This window comes from Mirounga angustirostris, unplaced genomic scaffold (assembly GCF_029215605.1).
Source record: "Mirounga angustirostris isolate CCGP_5_RB_7025 unplaced genomic scaffold, mMirAng1.0.hap1 SCAF_7, whole genome shotgun sequence".
NCBI lineage: Eukaryota > Metazoa > Chordata > Mammalia > Carnivora > Phocidae > Mirounga > Mirounga angustirostris.
Genome location: NW_026991715.1, coordinates 15,718,114 through 15,741,074, shown reverse-complemented (window position 1 = coordinate 15,741,074; position 22,961 = coordinate 15,718,114). Strand labels below are relative to the sequence as shown.

The 22,961-nt window shown below is 37.9% G+C and overlaps 1 protein-coding gene across 1 annotated transcript in view; it reads right to left on the bottom strand.

Moving 5' to 3' along the window:
- HSD17B4 (hydroxysteroid 17-beta dehydrogenase 4) overlaps positions 1–22,961 on the bottom strand; it is an 89,858-nt gene that overhangs the window by 43,573 nt on the left and 23,324 nt on the right. Inside the window, exons 9-13 of the mRNA XM_064595810.1 lie at positions 9,553–9,644; positions 6,075–6,099; positions 4,375–4,503; positions 2,035–2,138; positions 264–500 (exon numbers count right to left, since the gene is read on the bottom strand). Coding sequence (XP_064451880.1) covers positions 264–500; positions 2,035–2,138; positions 4,375–4,503; positions 6,075–6,099; positions 9,553–9,644 — 587 coding nt within the window. The remainder of the gene's footprint in view (positions 1–263; positions 501–2,034; positions 2,139–4,374; positions 4,504–6,074; positions 6,100–9,552; positions 9,645–22,961) is intronic.

Genomic DNA, 22,961 nt, shown 5'->3' with positions numbered 1-22,961 from the left:
GAGAATTAAGAACATGATGCCACAGTTGGGGCACAGGACCTAATTGTTGTTTTCTTCTTTTTGCTTGCCCTTTCAACTAACTCTCCTCTCTTTTATGCTTCAAGAAAAATCAAAAGATATGCTAAGTCTTTATTCCTGAATCAAGTGCCACAATTTTATTAATACACATGTGCACGCATGCACACACACACATATGTGACAGAGATCAATCATATTTAAAGAAACCAAAAAAAAGCAAAATAAAGTTTTCTTATTACGCATACCTTTTCCAAGTTGACTGAAAACCCAGGAATCCCTGATAATTCTCCACCTACTATAGGTTTCTGAGCTATAATAACTCCAAAGGTAGGCAAACAGGAGAAATCGGTGCTTCCTTCATATATAAATTTCATATCTTTCGGTTCCTTGATTGATGCCCCCACGCCAAGGGCATACATAATAGCTTCCAGTTCCGTGTAAGCAGAAGAAAAGGGAGGAAGCTTATGGCCAATGGCTCCAGCCTGTGAGAGAGGTGTAGAAAATTATTTTTTCACTGATACTTTTGTCCAATACTTAACATTTTAACTTCTTCAAAACTACCAACTGCTTGCATACCTATTTTGCTTTCGAACTGATGTGAATAGAATGCCATGTTGGTGAAATCCATGGGGTCTCTGAACTGTTTCATTATATTTTAATAGCAAACAATCAGAAAATGTGTAGAAAAGGGTTTCATTTACAGATAAGTACTTTTTTATTGTTTGCTTCTTACCGACAGTTTGTCTCATTTTCAAATTTCCTATATCTGATGGTGAGAAGCCCTATTAATCCGGCAACTATTAGCAACTCAAAAATACAAAAAAAATCATCATTATTATGAATGTGTCATAAATAGGGATAGTGAATTGCCCTATAAGAGCTACTGTATAAAATTCACTGTAAAGAGATGAGCAAAACACTGCATAATGCTTGTAAATGAGACTGCCTCACAATGGTTTTAGTTAAATTGCGATTTTACCTTAAGTTCCTTGCTAGGAATGTCCCTTATCTCACTGATACTGTATTTTTCTACTTAGTTATGATATGTCTAGCTAACGTGTAAAGTATGTATTAGGTTAAAAAAGAATGATGTCCAACTGTCGACCATGTTCATTCTGAAACAGGAGTCAGTAAACAAGGACTGAGAGCTAAGAATGATTTTTACATTTTTAAGGAATGGTTAAAAAAAGAAAAACAGGAAGAATATGTGACAGAAATAGTACGTGATCTATAAAACATTTATCATCTGGCCCTGTCCTGAAAGAGTTTGCCAAATCCTATTCTAAAGTAAAATCATATTTATAACCCGATCATATTCTTAGGGTTAAAATTAGATTGTTAACTTTATCACGATGTTTGCCCTGAGTCACAGAACTCCAAAATCAAATGCATCAAATGATTTATTTCTTCTATTTATGCACTATAATTTTTTGTTTAAAGGCTAAATACGGGAGACAGTAAATCAGTGAACTTCACGAGCTATAACCACAGTTCTATTAGAATTTTGGACACAATGGGAGGCTCTTTATTTGCAGCCATGTTGAAATAGTTCCAAAATACAATCTATTGATGCTTTCCCTGAGGAAAAAAAAAAAAAAGCTCCAAAGAGGCACTTAAATAGATATCCTTTTCTAAAAAGTTAGAAAAAGAGTAACTAAAGTAGGCTTATCCACAACAGTACCAAAAAGTGAGGGGGGGGGAGGGGGGCGGGGTGAGATACTTGTCTAATTATACTAAAGAAGCAAAAGTAAAAATAACTAACTAAATAAATTAATTAAAAATTAAAAAAAGAAGTAAAAGTTACACAAGGCTACATCTTAGCCTTATGTTCATTCAAATTCTATAACTATTAGGTACATATTTTATAAAAAGTTTTGTCATCATCTATCTTTCCTATTTAACAGTAAATTAGTAGCTTGGAAAATAATATTTTTTGTGTGAAAGAAGAGAAAAAAGGGAGAAAAAAAGAAAAGAGAGAATCTTCAGAAAAAACATAGGCTTCTCTCCCCCACTTACAAATTCCGATGTAGCTGTTGATGCTGCGTGACTCGTAGGATTTGTCGAAACTCCTCTCTCTGAATCTATTTTATTTAGAACTTCAATTATACTGCCAATTGATTCTAAAGAAATAATAACAACAACGATGCTTTTGTTAAAGATGTGACTAAGAAAAGCTATCGACGTGCTCGCTAATCACTCCTATGACATTGAGCAAGCCTGCCACAGTACTGAATGAGAGGTCGGCTATTACAGGAAAAAACCGTCAAAGACTTTGAAACAGACCAAGGGTAACTGGGGGTTTTCATTGGAGAACAAGGCACTGTCCAGCATACTCTTCCTGGATTATGAGTCTAAGGAGGTTCTGAGCTTTGCAACGTCTCTGACAGATTTTAGAACTCCGTAGACTGGGACCCTCGACCAGAGACATGCAATTTTTGGTAAAGGAAAAGCTAACTTCCCTTTTCTCCCCACCACTGCCCCCTCCTCCGGGATGGAACAATGCCAAGATTACCCCTGAGCCCCCCACGTCTCAAGTGATAGCTCTGAAGACAGTACTAAAAATTCTTCCAGGGAAAACCATCACTATGACCAGAGATTCCAGACAGAGTTCAGAAGCTGCTGCTGTGGGGTCTAAAGGTTAACGAAGGAGATTCACGGGGCATCTACATAGGCCATAAGATTCCAAAGACTCTGGGACTTTTCTAACAAACCCTGGCGCTACGGACCTCCTTCCAAACTCGGACAAAACCTCTAAGCAAACCACAGAATGCGATGTGATCGGGGAAATCTCCCATTCCTGGTGACACTAATGGAGAGGCTTGGGGCCACTGAATCGTCCCCTCACCCCCCCACTCACACTGCTGCCAGAAGGAGGCTTGTAACTGAAAGTCACCTTGCTACAGGCTGAAAGCACGGCACCCAGACACGGGCAGCCTGAGTTAACTCGGCTCAGATGCTGAGCAAGCTTGGACCGATCATTGCATTTGTGGGGCGCTTAGTCGTGTCATCTGTAAGATGAGAACAGCTGTACAGAAAAGATGAGATTTTTCTTCTAACTGTACCTCAAATACTTAGAGGCATTTTTTTCATTTATAATTACATGATTCATTTAGGTAGTTTTTTCTTTATAATACTTTTAAGGCAATAAAGCGGAACTTGGACATCAGAGGGAAGTTTTTATGTTTCTTCCTTTTTCCTTCCATTCCTTTTCATCAATGGGTGACTGTTATTCACAGGCTAAATTTATCTCCAACATCAAAATATGGAAAACAGCAAATGCTCCCATCAACGACATAACAATGATGTTATTATCATCTGATTGAGAAAGAGCACAATGAGAATTTCAGTGAGTGTACCAGCAGACAGGAAAGTGTCATTAAGGAGGGAAAAAAAGCCAGAATAGTCAGTTTTTTAGATATATTCTCCTACCAAACACTGAATACAAAATTATTAAAAGAAAAAAGAAAAAGATTTGTCTGTAAAATAATCCTGAATCATTATCTTTCCCAGGAAAGTCCTTTAAACATCATATACTATATGTGAGTTATACTAGAAAAAATATGACTTCTACTGCTTGCTATTCCTGTGACAGACCACAGACGACTCAATAATTCACGTTAACAAGCATTTATGAATCCTTCCTGAGTTTGGCACCAAATACAAGAGCAGTGCTTACAAGACACAGTCTCTGCCTCCAGAGGAACATACTGCACAGTTAAGAAACCACATACTTAGGACGCAAAAGCAGCTCTGATGAGATGCCAAGTGGTCAGGGTTGAGCCGAGAGAGATCCACGTAGCATGAAATATATGGGGGTGGTTTGGTGAACATCCCGGGCTTGAGCTTAGATTTCTAAAGAAGCACTAAAATTAACAGACGTGATAAAGGGAGGAAGGGGCGTTTGAGAAGGGGAAAGAAACAGCGGCAAAGACAAAGCGCTAAAAACAAAGCAAAATCTACTCGCCAGACAGAAAAGAGCTACGCCTAAACAAAATTGGCCTAAACGAACTTTTAGGGCAATAGAGAAAAATTCGGTGAGGTAAAGAGTATATGGTTAGGTAACAGAAGACTCTGAAATGAGCCGTCAGACAGGGAGTAGATGCGTGGAGCACGAAAGGGTGAATGCTTCACACCATCCCCAACCTGGACACCCACCAAAAAAAAAAGGATTACAACAAGCCAGGAAAATGGATATCAGGGGGGCTGATATATATATAATCTTAAATTTGAAGAGTTCTAATAGCTACCAGAGCAGAAAATGTGCCCTAGTTAAAACAGGACACAATTCCGAAAGAGCAGAGAACGCTCTGTTGCCTCTGGTTTCCCAGCCGGGAGTGAACGGACTTGGGGCTCTACCTTGAATTCTCTGGGGCTTGCTGGCATTATCAAAGTCACAGATCTTCTTCCAGTTGGCCTTCACGGCCTCAGGAGTCATCGGCTGATTCTTCTGTCTCACAATGGCTCCAAGGGCCCGCTCCCAGCGTACTGGTCACAGAAACAAAATGAAGACACTGAGCACAGAGTCTAAGAGGGACAGAGAAAGTAAAATTCATCTGAGCCCTCTGAACTTTTTTTTAACTTTAAGAGAAAGGGAATTCAGGGGGAAAAACAGATTCTAACATCCGAAGAGTTTTACTACAAGCCTTTAAATGTATTTTTCTTGAAATAATGTGAATTAAAAAAAAAAATTTAAAGCTGAAGGGAAAAACCTCTCCTCTGACTATGCCAGACACTCCTAAAGGTAGAATGTGCGGCTGAACCAGAAAAATTTTAATTATACATAATCACACCAAAAGATTGACTTCATGACCACAGATCACTCAGATGGTGATAACAGGTCAAAGACTCCAGATAACCAAATTAATACATCACACAGCCCCAAATAATTCTCCCTCGCGCCCCCCTTTGCTCTTGTTCCTTTTCCACAGGAAGTCAACTAGAATAGGGCAGATGCACAAAAATCATCATTGCTATAGAAGTTCTACGAGGAGAATTTTTAACACCATTTTCTTTTCAAAGAGCCCAAGGAATAAAATAGCCACTAATAACCTTATTTAAACACGATGGTCAGACTTCGACAATTATTAAACTAAAGATCTGTTTCAGGCAATGACAGAAAAGCCTGCTTCTAGAGCTTTCCTACTGATAAAGTCCCAGAAAAAGCTTTTATTTTTATTTCAACAACTGATTTTCTTTCCAAATGGATATCCCGAGACACTTATACTGAACAATGCTTAAATAGTATGTTACTTTAATAACCAAAAAGAACGGTCATTAATGATAAAAATATTGATACTCTATGTTATAACGATACCCTCCAATAATGACCACTTTTTAAATAATTAACTTTGATACCAGCAGCCAACTGAAAACTTGATTTGGGATACTGGAATTTTCACAATATTTTTTTAAATGTCATGAAACAATTATCCAATTTGCAGCACAAAAGATTTGAAAGCTGGAGAAAGAGAGGGTTGAAGAAAGGAAACATGAGTTTCCTACTGGAATGAAGTGGAATAATTTCCAGACATCAACTGCAATTTCTGTCTCAGCAAGTTGTCACTGTGATTCCTCACTGTCACCTCCTGTTGCCTCATGGCCCCAAGGAAGAAAAGAATCCAATAAGGGAACTGGAGAACCTTCCCGCTGTGCCATCTAGCACAGGGCTCTTCCCAGCTTTTCCAAACAGTCCTCTCTCCCACTCACTTCTCTGCAGAAATAGCGAGAACTATCATGTGGGACGCCAGAGATATGGGAGGACAAACACCAATATAAAAAGAGATCGTGCTGTCTGAAGGAACAGACAAGTCCTGAATAAGGGCTGCTGACAGGAAAAACAACCACAAAAACTCAACAGTTTCTTGAAAATACCAAAGGCCTGCAGAACAGCTTCCACATTTTAGAATACCTTTTGGTAGAACCATGTTTGAGTGTGAATATGTATGCATGAACTCCAAGAATGAGGCATTTGGCAAGATCTTTACGCAGCTCCAGTTGGATGTGCGGGGTTAAAAATACAGAAACGTACAGCAAACCAAACACTGAAGGAGACTTACGTTTTCCAATCCATCCTCCTCCAACCTACCAAAAAGAAGAAAAAACAGTTATACCATCGAGAGTGAATCACACAGAGATTTATTAAATTAGAAAAACAGGCATCGGGGCGCCTGGGTGGCTCAGATGGTTAAGCGTCTGCCTTCGGCTCAGGTCATGATCCTGGGGTCCTGGGATCGAGCCCCGCATTTGGCTCCCTGCTCAGCGGGGAGTCTGCTTCTCCCTTTCCCTCTGCTGCTCCCCCTGCTTGTGCTCTCTCTCTCTCTCTCTGTCAAAAATAAATAAAATGTTTAAAAAAGAAAGAAAGAAAGAAAGAAAAACAGGCATCTACCTCTATAAGAGTATTAGAGGGCTAGATCACAGTGAATGAAAAGAAGACAGCTCTACAAAAGCCCACTGACCTCCAGGACTGAGCGACATTCATCTTATCAGAGTAGAAATACAAAGCAGTACAAGGTAGTAGAAAAGCGAACTGATGGAAAAGCATGCCTGAAGTCAGAAAACAAGGCTTTGTACTAATTTCTTCTACTTACTAGTTGTGTGACCCTCAACAAATTATCTGAATTCCCTAAATCCAAATTTCCCCTTATGTAATATAATGAGACTACTCTTCATGAGATAACCATGAAGGTGAAACAATATAAAACATTAAAACTGCCCAGCACAACACAGGCGTGAAAGTAACATGTCCCTGTAGAAGGTTCTAGTGAATAAAAAAATAAAAAGGAAAGAAAAATAAAAGTAGGACTTGACTTAATGAACTATGTATAGTCATTTTAATAAAGCATCTTTAGAGAGAGAAGGCAAATGACCAAATACATTAACTGCTACATGGAAAGATCAGTTTTTTTTCCAGAGGTCATGCAAGGGAATCCCCAGAGGAGAGTGATAAAAAAAGAAAAAAATCTTGTTGTCAATCTTCAAGCACAACTACAGTGTGCTGGAATTTATCATGAGAATTCCACATGAACAGGACAACAGAAAATGTATCAGCAGACAGAACGCATCTTAGGGCTCTCGGTCAAGTATGGCTTTTTATCACCCTTTGCCTCTGTATGAATATGCCCACAACTTTTACAATAGACCCATCAGTCCTGATGCTGGCAGAGGAGACACATCAACAGTGGTTTTATGTAACAGACAAGAGAGAGATCATATTTTACCATATTTGGGGAATGAAGCAACAAGCTGTAAGCTCCTCCCAGGCACTGAGCCCCAGGCACTGAGCCAAAGAATCTCTACCTTACACTCTAGATACCTCTCAGAACCTTGCAAACAAAGTGGCAAAATTTATTTTCAAGGCTTCAGTCAGAATATCACAGATGTTTCTTACTATAACTATCAATCATGCACACCAAATGTTCCTCACTAAAAATGTTCACAACATAGTAAAAGAGCAACCACATATTAAACTTCACCTACAAAATGACCTTGTTGTCTGCATAGGTTTGGCTGTGTATATAAAATGCAGATCTAAGAAAAGAGATTATTCATATAAGATGCACATCTAATAAAAGCCTGGAAGGATACAAAAAAATACTAATAGTAGTTATATCTAGATAGGGGTAATGTGGACAAATTTTATTTTCTTCTGTACACTTCCCAGGATATTTTAAGTTTTCTACAAAGGCATGTATGATTTTTGTCCATAGAATTAATAATAAATGTAAATATAAAACACAAAAAGTTTAAAAAATTCCTTAATGATATAAAAGACAAATAGACCAAATTCTGAGCCCCAGATGGCTTAATACTACTAAATTTGCAAAGGTCTTATAAAGTTCCTTCCACCTCTAATTTTCCACAATTCACACTCAATGGCTGTGATTAGGAAGTGGGGGCACACATTTCTGCTTAGACATATGCAAACTGTTTTTAAACAGCTTTTTATTCAAATGCATCAGATTAATATAACGTTCACTTCAAACTAAGCCAGCTTATTTTGCTACCAAGATATATTTTTGGATTTCCTAGTATTCTTCATAGAAGACGTTCATTATTACCACAGAGAATAAAATAGGGGTTGGGGGCGGCGATCTAAAATATAACAGTTCTAGGAAAAAAGAGATCACACCCAAATGAGAAATAAAAGATGTATAAATTGGCATAAAGAAATCTAAAAGGACTTTGTGGAGTGAAAACTGGATCTCACTGGATGTGTGCTTTTTATTTTTACAATAAACATTTAAAGTTCTGCAACAAGGAAAAATGGAAATGTTTATTTTTAAAGTTAAAATAATAAGTTATGTTTACTGATATATGATACCCAGACTAAACTTCTACTATAGTGATATAATAGTTACAACTGAAGTGTGACTGATTTTTCTGTTTTGTTTTCAAGATTTTATTTATTTATTTGACAGAGAGAGCGAGAGAGCACAAGCAGGAGGAGCAGCAGAGGCAGAGGGAAAAGCAGGCTCCCCGCTGAGCAGGGAGCCCAAGGCGGGACTCAATCCCAGGACCCTGAGATCATGATCTGAGCCGAAGGCAGACGCTTAACAACTGAGCCACCCAGGCGCCCCTGAAGTGTGACTGTTACGTACTAGATCCAATGCCAAAATTTTAAAAATATGATTTCGGGGCACCTGGTGCCTCAGCTGGCTAAGTGTCCGACTCTCAGTTTCAGCTCAGGTCATGATCTCTGGGTCGTGCAATCAAACCCTGGGCCAGGTTCCATGCTCAGTGTGGAGTCTGCTTTAGTTTCTCTCTCCCTCTCCCTCTGCCCACCTCCTGCTTGCACTTTCTATGCCTCTCTCTCTCAAATAAATAAATCTTTTTAAAAAATAAAAATATGATTTCTAGGGCGCCTGGGTGGCTCAGTCGGTTAAGCGACTGCCTTCAGCTCAGGTCATGATCCTGGAGTCCCGGGATCGAGTCCCGCATCGGGCTCCCTGCTCGGCAGGGAGTCTGCTTCTCCCTCTGACCCTCCTCCCTCTCATGCTCTCTGTCTCTCATTCTCTCTCTCGCAAATAAATAAATAAAATCTTTAAAAAAAAAAAAAAAAAATATGATTTCTAGTTGTCACCACAAGAACCCAAGAAAACTGACGCTCAGGGACGTTAATTTGTATGATATTCCAGTGAGCCAGCAATTATCAAAACAAAGAATTCAAAACCTGGCCTCGCTGACTCTAAACCCTACTCTTTGTCCTTCTACTTCCACATCCAAGTTCCCAAACCAAATAAAACTTTCTCTATTTGAGTAAACACATCAAACCAGCCATGTTTTCATTTGGTAAGAAGACCAGAAATTAAGAAATAAGGATAAACAGAAGGTATGAAGGTGCTTTTACTTCTTCTAAGAAAGACATTCATCAACATTTGTTCCTTAGTTATCCATGATAATAAAAAATACACAAGTGATATCAACTCTTACAGATGTTTACAAATGTGAGCAACTGGAAAATATTAATGTTTTGATCATTTTGTACATATAACACACAAGTACTGCTTTGAGAGAAAGCAGGAAGCTGTGGAATACCTCAAACAAGCTACCATTTTCCTCACAGCTCTCATGGCAAAGCCAAAGGACCAGGGGGGCCACGTAATCCGGCTTCAGAGCTTCCACGAGATCTGAAAGAAAGACCAAAAAAAGGTTATAAACAAGAATGTCTACATACTTAAGCAATGACTGTGCTTTCTGAAAACTCCTTCCTTATAAATTATAGGTAACTCAGAGAATTGTTAAATAAGTAAGAACAAAATTAGATCTCTATAATCAATCAGCCTAACATTCAGAGCTTCTGGAAGAACTGTTGCATCCCAATGGAGAAATTCCAGAAGCTCCCTCAAGCTTCTTAGAAAGTAACAGACACACCTTTCCAAGAACGGTAACATACTATTCAGGTGAAGACAAGTTGGAGCTGCCTAGGGAGTAACTAATGGGCAAAACTCTATTTAACATGAGGAACTGAAGTACCATTCATTCCCAAAACTATTTCATTCTCCCAGCAATCTAACCAGAAGCCAGGAAACTACACAAGAGCACTAACAATTGCAATGGCAGTAAGACAATGACATGAAATGCAACCATTCTGATGGGTAACAAAGTGTAAGCAGTATTTTCCCACTGCACGCTCTTCTGTGAGCAACTTAACAGAGTGAAAGGAACCGGCATACCTTGGAGATACTGTGGGTTTGGTTCCAGACCACCACAATAAAGCAAATATCCCAACAAAGCTAGGCAGGTGAATTTTTTGGTTCCCCACTGCATATAAAAGTTATGTTTATGCTATCCTATAATCAGTTAAAGTGTGCAGTAGCCTTATGACTAAAATAAAAATGTACACATCTCAATTTTAAAATATTTTATTGCTTAAAAATGCCAACCATCACCTGAGCTTTCAGTAAGTTGCAGTGTTTTAGCTAGAGGATGGTCCTGCCTCCATGCAGATGGCTGCAGACCCATCAGGGTGGTGGTTGCTGAAGGCTGTGGCAATTTCTTAAAATAAGACAATGCAGTCTGCCTCATCGATTAACTCGGCCTTTTACAAATAATTTCTCTGTTGCATGCGATGCTGTTTGATAGCATTTTACCCACACGAGGACTTCTTTCAAAATTGGACTCAATCTCTCGGGCCCTGCCGCTGCTCTATCAACTAAGGGTATGTCATGTCCTAAATCCTGTGTTGTCATTCAACAGTCTTCACGCCATCTCCACCAGGAGTCCATCTCAAGAAGCCACTTTCTCTGCTCATCCGTAAGAAGCAACGCCTCATCCATTCAAGTCTTATCACACGATGGCAGCAATTCAGTCCCATCTTCAGGCTCTACTTCTAATGCTAGTTCTCTTGCTGTTTCCACCACATCTGCAGTGACTTCCTCCACAGAAGTCTAGAACCTCTCAAAGTCATCCATGATAGCTGGCACCAACTTCGTCCAAACTCCTGTGAATGTTGATATTTTAACTTCCTCCCACAAATCACAAATGTTCTTAATGGCATCTATATGATGAATCCTTTCCAGAAGGTTCTGAATTTATTTTTCCCAGATCCATGAGAGGAATCACCATCTCTGGCAGCTATAGCTTATGAAATGTATTTCTTAAATAATAAGACTTAAAAGCTGAAATGACTGCAGAATGGATGATGTTAGCAGGCCTGAAAACAACACTGATCTCCCATACCTCCACCAGGGCTCTTGGGTGAGCAGGTACATTGTTAATGAGGAGTAATATTTTGAAAGGGATCTTTTCTTTTGAGTACTGGGTCTCAACAGTGAGCTTAAAAGATTCAATATTAAAGCTCTTGAATATTAAAATATTCAAAAAACCATGCTGTCAACAGATGTTCTGTCATCAAGGCTTTGCTGTCCCATTTATAGAATCCAGGCGGGGTAGATTTGGCATAATTCTTCAGGGCCCTGGGATCTTCAGAATGGTAAATGAACACTGGCTTCAATATAAAGTCACCAGCTGCATTAGCCCCTAACAGAGAGTCTTTAAAGCCAGACCGACTTCTCTCTAGCTATGAAGATCCTAGAGGGCATCTTCTACCAATAGAAGGCTGTCGTGTCTGCATTAAAAATATTTTGTTTACTGTAGCCACCTTCACGAATTGTTTTACTAGATCTTCTGGATAATCTGTTGCAGCTTCTGTAACAGCACTTTGTGTTCACCCTGCACTTTGATGATACGGAGACAGTTTCTTTCCTTAGAACTCATCGGCATTATGAAGTGGTGGTGTTCTCTTCAGAGAGGATTGGTCTTTGCTACCGCTGGTAAACAAGAGACACAGCCAGCCTTGGACTACTTCGGTCTTCCTTGAGCGTTGAGGTTCAGTGCAGAACACTAAAGGCTCAGGACACCATCTTGATGCTGGCCTGCCTCTAAGTATCTATATATTATTGCTGTTATTGGTATCTGCATTCAGAGCAGTCTTGCCTTCACTGCAGTGTAGAGCTAAGGACTATTTTCCTTCTTTCTTTCCAGTCGGGGGATACTTTCTCTATCTCAGCAATGCTTCAAAAATCTAATTTCTGGCAGCAGAAGGGTTCTTCAGAGTATGTGGCTTACTGGAATGCTAGAAATCCTGTCATCTGGTATTGTGGAAGAAACCCTCGATTGAGTAATGAATCTTAAGGTTTAATTCTGTTTTCTTTTTTTTTTTTTTAAAGATTTTATTTATTTATTTGAGACAGAGAGAATGAGAGACAGAGAGCATGAGAAGGAGGAGGGTCAGAGGGAGAAGCAGACTCTCCGCTGAGCAGGGAGCCCGATGCGGGACTCGATCCTGGGACTCCAGGATCATGACCTGAGCTGAAGGCAGTCGCTTAACCAACTGAGCCACCCAGGCGACCCTTAATTCTGTTTTCTATGAGCTTCAGACTTTTCTTCTGCAGCTCTCTCACCACACTCAGCCTTCACAGACTTGAACAGAATTGGGGCCTTGCTCTGGATTAGGCTTTGGCTTAAGGGAATGCTGGGGCTGGTTTGATCTTCTGCACAGACCACTAAAACTTTCTCCGCATCAGCAATAAGGTGGTTTTGCAGGGCACCTGAGTGGCTCGGTCAGTTAAGCGTCCGACTCTTGACTTCAGCTCAGGTCATTACGGTCTTGGGGTTGTGAGATTCAGCCCCGCTTTGGGCTGCTTGCTGAGGGATGAGCCTGTTTGAGATTCTCTCTCTATGCCCCTCCCCCATCCCGCTCACACCCCGTCTCTCTCTCAAAAAAATAAATAAATAAATAAAAATAAAGCTGTTTTGCTTTCTTATCATTTGTGTGTTGACTGGAGCAGCACTTTTAATTTTCTTTAAGAACTTTTCCTTTGCCTTCACAACTTGGCTAACTGTTGGCACAAGAGGCCTAGCTTTTGGCCTACCTTGGCATTTGACATGCCTTCCTCACTAAACTTAATCATGTCTAGCTTTTGATTTTAAGTGAGAGACATGTGATCTTCCTTTCACTTGAGCAGGTATTGGCCATTGTAGGGTTATTAAGTTTAACTTCAGGAAACAGGGAGGCCTGAGGAGAGGGAGAGAGATGGAGGAACGACTGGCTGGTGGAGCAGTCAGAACACACGCGATATTTATTGAGTTCTCCATCTTCTATGGGTGTCTTCTATGTGACACCCTAAAACACTTACAATTGTAACATCAAAGATCACTGATCACAGACCACCCTAATAAATATAGCAATAATACTACAAGATGACCAAAATGTGACACAGAGACATGAAGTGAACAAATGCTGTTGGAAAAATAGTGCTAACAGACGTGCTTGATGCAGGGTTACCACAAACCTTCAATTTGCAAAAACTGCAATTTCTGTGAAGTACAACAAAGTAAAGCTCAATAAAATGAGGTATGCCTACTCTACACAGGAGTAAGAAGACCTGGATTTTACCGCTAGCCCTGCCATGTACATAAACGTAGGACTTGGGGCACATCACTCAACCCCCCTGAACCAGTATCTTCACCAGAAAGATGCTAATTAAAATGCTTTCCCTGCCTATTCCACCAACCTGTTCCAAGGCTCAAGTGAGATATGATTTGTTAATATACTTTGTAATCTTTAAAGAATCAAATAAATGCACATCTTAATTGTGAAATGACAAAAAAGAATTTTAGGTCAATATGCTAAAGCAACAAAGATGACATTTACAGTCCCTGTAAATTAAAGAGCAGCTCCAAAAACTTTTTACTTTATAGCCTCTAAAATAGCTCTCAAGTATGAAAAAAACCCAATGGCACACTTTTCTCCATTCCCTATTAAGCAAAGGTAGACTCCAACCACTTCAAATTACATGAAAAAGCAAATTCTTAACCTATATACCATTCATCTCATTACATACCATTCCTCTCATTTCTCTTATGTATCAACTGACAAATCTGTGTAGATTCACATGGTTGAGGTGACTAACTTTATACTGAATGCAACAACAAAAAATGCATCTATGAAAACCAACTGAGCATATATTACCTTACGTGAGAAAAAAGAAAACAACAAAAGCCACATAGCAAAAACACTTCTGGGCGCCTGGGTGGCTCAGTCGGTTAAGCGACTGCCTTCGGCTCAGGTCATGATCCCGGGGTCCTGGGATCGAGTCCCGCATCGGGCTCCCTGCTCTACGGGGAGCCTGCTTCTCCCTCTCCCACTCCCCCTGCTTGTGTTCCCTCTCTCACTGTGTCTCTCTCTGTCAAAATAAATAAATAAAAAATCTTTAAAAAAAAAAAAAAAAAACACTTCTGCCTTGCATCTTATTTCACATATTATCACTAACAATGTTAAGTAAATATGTTGCTTTCCAGTTCTCCAAACATATCCCAAATTTTCTAGTTAACTCACATCTTATTAAACTCAATTTTATAAGGTTTAAGGGGGTAAGTGAAATTCCTGAGAACTACCATAGCTAATACATACAAAGTTATGTGAAAACAGAATTAAACCTTAAGATTCATTATTCAATTAAGTGTTTTTTCCACAATACCAGATGACAGGATTTCTAGCATTCCAGTAAGCCACATACTCTGAAGAACCCTTCTGCTGCCAGAAATTAGATTTTTGAAGCATTGCTGAGATAGAGAAAGTATCCCCCGACTGGAAAGAAAGAAGGAAAATAGTCCTTAGCTCTACACTGCAGTGAAGGCAAGACTACTCTGAATACAGATACCAATAACAGCAATAATATATAGATACCTAGAGGCAGGCCAGCATCAAGATGGTGTCCTGAGCCTTTAGTGTTCTGCACTGAACCTCAACGCTCAAGGAAGACCGAAGTAGTCCAAGGCTGGCTGTGTCTCTTGTTTACCAGCAGTAGCAAAGACCAATCCTCTCTGAAGAAAACACCACCACTTCATAATGTAGAATAAACACAGATTAAGATGAGACAAAGAGCTCATGATTAAAAATCACCAAGAATACATGAAGGAAAACCACCATGAGTGAAAATCAAAAGAAACAAACAGATTTAAACTACAGTGAGATGGAGATGTTGGAATTTAAAATATATCATATACGAAAGCTAATTACTGATTTAAAAAATAAAGAATACAGTCACAACGGTAAGCAACCACAAAGAAACTATCAAGAGGAAATAGAGTAGATCTGGAAGTGGGGTATAGGAAGGATTACTAAAAGGAAAAAAAATTTTAAATATGTTAAATAGTAAATTAGACACTGATGAAGAGTGAATTAATTAAATGAAAGATATATTTGATGAAATATTCAGAATTCAATGTAAGAGATGAGAATATCAAAATATTAAAGAGTAATTATGAGAAATTAAAGAAAAAGAAAAAGAACAGAATTAGGTCTAACATACATCTAATTGACATACAGAAAGAAAGAAGAGAGCAGAGGAATAACGCATCAAAAGATGAAGGCTAACATTTTTCTGGAACTTATAAAACTAACCATAAATATAAGCCATGAATCCACAGATCAAGAAATCATAATGTAATATACCGAATATGCTAGACACATAAAAAGAAATACACGCCCAGATACATCAATGAAAGAATACAACATAAAAGAGGAAGACATGATCTTAAAAGCACCAGTGAGAAGAGTAAATCATCTATTAAAAAAATGACAATTCAACAACTATCGGAGTCAGGAGAAAGTGGATCGGATTCATCAAAAAGGTTGAGCAAAAATAACTATCAAACTAGAATTGTGATCGCAGAAAAATTTTCTTTCAAGGATGAAAATGAAATAAATACATTTAAGATAAACAAAACTGAGAAAATATACAAAAAACTGGGGCTAAAGGAACTTCTAAAGGACATATTCTAAGGAGATGGAAAATGACCCAAAAGAGACGGTAAAAGATATAAAAAATGGTAAATGTATATAAATCTAAACAAATGTTTTCCATATAAAATAATAACTATGATGGGGCATCTGGGTGGCTCAGTCAGTTAAGTGTCTGCCTTTGGCTCAGGTCATGATCCCGGGGTCCTGGGATCAAGATTCATATCAGGCTCCCTGCTCAGCAGGGAGTCTGCTCTCTCTCTTCCTCTGTCCCTCCCCCTAACTTGTGCACACGACTCTCTCTCTAATAAATAAATAAATAAATAAATAAAATCTTTTAAAAAATAATAATAACTATGATAATATCTAATTTATAGAGTTTTAAAAAAGAGAACTATAATAATGGAAAGTAATAACACAGAAGTCATAAGGTGGATGACTGACTAGGTTTAAAGTGTTCTTGAATCCTTATACTGTTCAGAACAGGAGTTAAAACATCATTTAAAGTAACCATAAAAAGGACATAAATATACATCCAGTAATCTGTTGGACATCAGCCTTAGCAATATTTTTATGGATATATCTCCTCAGGCAAGGGAAACAAATGCAAAAATAAACTATCAGAACTACACCAAAATAAAATGTTTTTGTGCAACAAAGGAAACCACGAACAAAACAAAAAGGCAATCTACTGAATGAGAGAAGGTATGTACAAATGGCATATCCAGTAAGGGGTTAAAATCCAAAATATATAAAGAACTTATACAACTCAACACACACACCAAAAAAACAAATAATCAGATTAAAAATGGGCAGAGGACCTGAGAAGACATTTTTCCAAGGAAGACGTACAGATGGCCAGTAGACACATGAAAAGATGCTCAAAATCTTTTCACTCATCGCCAGGGAAATGCAAACCAAACCACAATGAGATATCACTTCACACCTGTCAGAACAGCTAAAATCAAAAACACGAGAACTGCCAAGTGATGGTGAGGATGTGGAGAAAAAAGAACGCTCGTGCACTGCTGGTGGGAATGCAAACTGGTGCAGCCACTGTGGAAGACAGTATGGAGGGTTCTCAAAAAATTAATAAGAGAACTATCATATGATCCAGTTATTCCACTACTGGGTAATTACCCAAAGAAAACAAAAACACTAATTCAAAAAGACAGATGCACCCCTATGTTTATTGAAGTGTTATTTACAAAAGCCCAGATATGGAAGCCATCTAAGTGTCCATCAGGAAATGAATGGTTAAAGAATATGTGGTATATATCTACAATGGAATATTACTCAGCCACAAACAAGAATGAGAACCTTTCATATGCGACAACATGGAAAGACCTAGAATGTATTATGCTAAGTGAAATAAGTCAGAGAAAGACAAATACCACATGATTTACTCATATGTAGAATCTAAAAATGCAACCAACCAACCAAAAAACAAAAAACAGAAACAGACTCATTAATAACAGAGAACAAACTGGTCATTGCCAGAGGGGAGGAGTTTGGGGAGATGGGCAAAATAGGTGAAGAGGATAAAGAGGTACAAACCTCCAGTTATAAAATAAAGAAGTCCCAGAGAAGAAAATTGGACCACAGTGGGTATAGTCAATAATATTGTAATAACATTGTACAGTGACAGATGGTAACTACACTTTTATCATGATGAGCACTGTGTAATGTATAGAACTGCTGAATCACTATGTTGTATGCTTGAAACTATTAGAACACTATATGTCAACCATACTTTAGTAATAAAGTATAAAAAAATATAAAAAATAAAGTGTATTGTTTAAAGTAGACACAGTATATATATTTTCATAGAAAAGAGCAAATAAATGAAATTTTAAAACAATCTCTAGTAATAAAAAAAATACAAGAGGGCGCCTGGGTGGCTCAGTTGGTTGGGCGACTGCCTTTGGCTCAGGTCATGATCCCGGAGTCCTGGGATTGAGTCCCGCATCGGGCTCCCGCCTCGGCGGGGAGCCTGCTTCTCCCTCTGACCCTATCCCCTCTCATGCTGTTTCTCTCTCTCTCTCTCAAATAAATAAATAAATAAAATCTTTAAAAAAAAAAAATACAAGAAATAACAGATGCACAGAAAAAATATTATTAACAGACAACACAACACAAAATGGTAGAAAAAATTCAAATTTATCAGTGGTACAATAAATGTAAATAAACTACATTCATCAGTTAAAAAAGACACTGCCAGATTTGATTTTTTATATTGCCCAGATAGGCAGTTCACAAAAGAAATGTCTACAACAGAAAAATATAGAAAGACTGAAAGTAAAAATTAAAAAAAGAAATACCAGGAAAATACCTACCCACAAAAAAAACACCTATTTTAACATTAGACAAAAAAGACTTAAAAAAAAAAAATTAAGGATAGTAGAGGGCATAAGACAGTAATAAACAAGTCAGTTAATAAGAAAGATTTAATAATTCTAAACACACAAGCAATCAATAAAATAGCCTGAAAAATTACAAGTCAAAAATTGACAGACATACAAGAGGAAAGTAGTATTCATTTATATATTATTTTCAAAGCACAAAAACCAATACATCTTTCTCAATAATTGAAAAGTTGAACTTAAAAAAGTCCAATAAATATAAAGAATATTTCAAAAATACAATTACCAGGCTTGCTATGCTATAAAGAGCTCTGCTACTATCAACTAGAAGATACTCTTTCTTCTCAAGAACACAAGGCACATTCATAAAAATTGATCATATATTAGCCTATTAAGGATATCCCAAGAAATTTCAAATAACCACTATTACAAAGACCACATTTTCAGGCTACAAAGCTATTAAGTTTGAAACCAATAACAAAATATTAAATCCCAATTTATTTAAAAATTAAAAGTATGTTGCCACGTATGTGGGAAAATATATTTGCAAAATATATGTCTACAAAATAGCAGAATAAGAATTCCTACATATTAATAAGAAAAAGACAGTAATTCAATAGCAAAATGGCCCAAAAAACTTGTCTTCATAGAAGACATGTCTGGCCAGTGAGCAGGCATATTAATAAAAGCATGAGGCCGTTAGCAATCAGGGAAATAGAAATTAGTAACACAAAGAGATACCATTTTATACTCACTAGATTGGCATATAGTGACAATGCCAAGATCTGGACAAGACTAGGGTGTAGGAAAAGGGTTAACTCAACAGGCCTGAGTTGCTCACACTCTGCAGACTCCCAAGAAAGGTCGGTCTTCAAGACTGGCCCTTGGCCAGTTCCTAGGAGATGAGCTCTGAGCTTTCTGACTAATAAGAATATGCCTGAATCTTTGGGCCATGCTGAACTAGTTTGATCAGTTTGTGCCAACAATGTGATTTATAAGGAAGCCTATCTTTGCTCCAAGGGGCTGAAGTCTGAGTGGCTGAAGTCAGTCACACAGGGGGTGCATGTTTACATGACTGACCTCCAGTAAAAAGACTGAACACCAACACTCAGGTGAACTTCCTGGTTGGCAACATTTACACATTTCTTCAAACATCACTGCCGGGAGAATAAGATGCATCCAGGACATCTAGAAGCTTGGGGCTGGTTTCTCCTGAAATTCACCCCATGTGTCTTTCCCCTTTGCAGATTTTAATCTGTATCCTTTCACTGTAAAAAACCATAACTATGAGTTAACAGCTTTGTCTGAGTTCTGTAACTTCCCTAGAGAATCAAGCCTAGAGACCCTAACCCAAGCAAAGATCAATGAGAACTCTATAATCACTGGTGGATGTTAAATTGGTTGAACCCATGCGAAAATAATTTAGCATTAGCTTAAGTTCAGCATTTGCATATTCTGCAACTCAGCAATTTTACTTTTGGCTACACACCCCAGAAAAATTCTTGCTGTGTGATCTTACATGTGATCTAGGACACATATAAAAGAATGGCAACACTGTTCAAAAAAGCAAATAAATTAAAAACAATTAAGATGTCCATTAATAAGAATTAGATAAATTCACACCATGGACTACTATATAGCAGTAAAAACGAATGACCTACAGCTATACATATCATAAATTAATCTTAAAGATTTAACACTGCATGGAAAAAAGAGGAATCCACAAAAGAAAAATATGGTATATAATAATATCATGAGGATCAAAAACAAGCAAACCAAATGATAATTTATGTTTTTTCCTTTAAAGTAGAATACTACACATATATGCAAAACAGTGTTACTATTTAACACTTCACAGTGTTACTGGGAAGAAGAAAAGCATAAAAATATAATGAATCGTCATGACCTTGCCACTCAACCCTGGAATTGGAGCCTTACCGATAACATGGCAATCTAACCTTGTACCTTTTAATCTACCCCTCTGCTTCATGCCAAGAGATAAACACTATTTAGAATTTTGTGTTTATCATTCTTTTGCTAGATTTCTACCTTAGTCATTTTTTTTTTGGCCACAGACTGTACACTCTTTGGGAAGCAGTAAGTTTTCAAGAAAATACTAAAACTTTAGGTTTTAAATTTGTTTTTTGTTGAGAATGTAGCTTTTACTTATTTGAACAGGTCTCTACCTCCCGAGATGTTAGGTAAATGTTTAATGTAGTATCCTTTATATAACAGTATAAGCACAGACTCTCATACACTTACATTTTACTTTTTGAAAGAAAGAACAAAATTGAAGGACTCACAAAAACAAGACTTCAAGACTTACTACAGTAAATCAAAACCATTGGTAAAAGGACAGGCACAGAGATCAGTGGAACAGAACACATTATTCAGAAACAGACCCACACCTATATGGTCAAGTGATTTTCTACAAATGGCAAAGGTAGCCCACACCAAGAATGAGTACCAGTCTATAGGACAAATGAACTAGTTTCTTCAACAAATAAGTGGCTTTTTTAAAAGAACAAACGATTGTATTAAATAAAACAAGAACTCGTAACAAAATGCCTGCGAACTTTATCTGGATCCCTGTGGAATAAGCCGACTCAAAAAAGGTATCTTTTAGTAAACTGTAATATTAATTTGGCATTAGGTAATGTGAAAGAGTTATTTTGTTTGATGTGATGATGGCATTGTGGTTATAATGTCCCTATCTGTCAGAGATACATTTCCAAGAATTTATTAGGTGGAATATAAAGTCTAAGATTTACTGTGAAATATGACAGAATAAAAAGGAAGAGAATGACCAAAAAAAAAAAAAATCATTTTGAAATATACCCGAGCATTCTGCTTTCCTTAACAAAGGGCTATCCTCACGAGAGACTACCAGAGCCTTATCTGACCTAGGGGAAGGGCATTTAGACAAGTGGAGCCTCTCTAGCCCTCTTGTCTCAATTAAGGGGAGAGGGAAGAATTGGCTAAGAAACACTTCTGAAAGTCACAACCCAGGACTCTGACTCACTAAACAAAATGGAGATTTCATCATAAGATTATAGAACATTTCCCCTTACAGCCACATCAGCAGGACTCCAGTATAGGAACAACGGATTATAACTAGAAGGCTCCAAGATACACACTCTAGTTAACAAGGAATTTCTAGGGAGACCCAAAGACAACAGGAGACACAAAAACAAGAACATAGAGGAAAAAAAGCCTCCAACACGGAAAGCTACAGCAAACAATAAACACAGCCTAACTCCTCACAAGATAAACTTAAATCCTCACACAAAAGGCCTATTTACCTCACTTTCTATTACCCCGATACATCATGTTCAGCTTTCAACAAAAATTTCAAGGCATGCTAAAAGGCAAGAAAAGCACAGGCTGGAGAGACAAAGCAAGCATCAGAACCAGACTCAAATATAAGATTTCGGAATTAGCAAAATGGTAATTTAAAATAACTATAAATCATATGCTAAGGGCTGTAATGGAAAAAGTAGATAACATGCAACAACAGATGGCCACGGTAAGCAGAGAGATAAAAATTAAGAAAAAATCAAAAGGAAATGCTATAAAACAAAACAATGTAATGGAAATGAAAAAAGAATCAGTGAGCTTAAATATATGTCAATAGAAACTTCCCAAACTGGGGCGCCTGGGTGGCTCAGTCGTTAAGCGTCTGCCTTCGGCTCAGGTCATGATCCCAGGGTCCTGGGATCAAATCCCACATTGGGCTCCCTGCTCAGCGGGAAGCCTGCTTCTCCCTCTCCCACTCCCCCTGCTTGTGTTCCCTCTCTCGCTGTCTCTCTCTGTTGAAAAATAAATAAAATCTTTAAAAAAAGAAAAAAAGAAAAAAAAACTTCCCAAACTAAAATACAAAAATAAAAAAGAATGTATTTATTTATTTATTCATTCATTCATTCATTCATTCATTCTAGAGAGAGAGTGCTCGAACAGTGGAGGAGGAGCAGAGGGAGAGGGAAAGAGAAAATCTTACATAGGCTCCATGCCCAGCTCAGAGCCAAATGTGGGGCTCGATCTCACAACCCTGACATCATTACCTGAGCCAAAATCAAGAGTCACAACACTTAACCAAATGAGCCACCCAGGCACCCCAATAAAAAAGAATTTTGAGAGAGGAACAGAATATCAAAGAACTGTGGGACAATTACAAAAGATATAATATGCACATAGGGGAATACCAGGAGGAGAAGAAAGAGAGAAACAGGAAAAATACTTGAAGTAGTAATGGCTGAAAGTTCTCCAAAAGTAATGAAAGACACCAAACTACAGATCCAAAAGTTCACAGGCAATCAAGCAGTATATTGCCAAAAATCTCCAAAGTATTTTATATTCAAACTGCAAAAAAACAAGGAGAAAAATCTTGGAAGAGGAAAAAATGCCTTGCTTATAGGTACAAGGAAAGAATTATGTCAGACTTCTCTTCAGAAACCATGTAAGAAGCAAGAGGAGGGTAGAGTGAAATATTTAAGTGTTCAAAGAAACAAACTACTAATCCAGAAACCTGTATCAGTGAAATTATCCTTCAAAACTGAAAGAGATTAAAGGAATAAAAAGATAAACTACAGGTTGAGAAAAAACATTTACAAAACATGTATCTGATAACAAACATATTTCCAAGATATTCAAAGAATGCTAAAAACTCAACAGTAACAAACCACCCAACTTCAAAATAAGCAAAAGATGTGAACAGACACATTACCAAAGATAGATAAACTGCAAATAGGCGTAGGAAAAATGCACAACATCATGTTATTAGGGAACTGCAAATTACAACATGAGGCACTACTACAGACCTGTAAGAAGGACAAGAA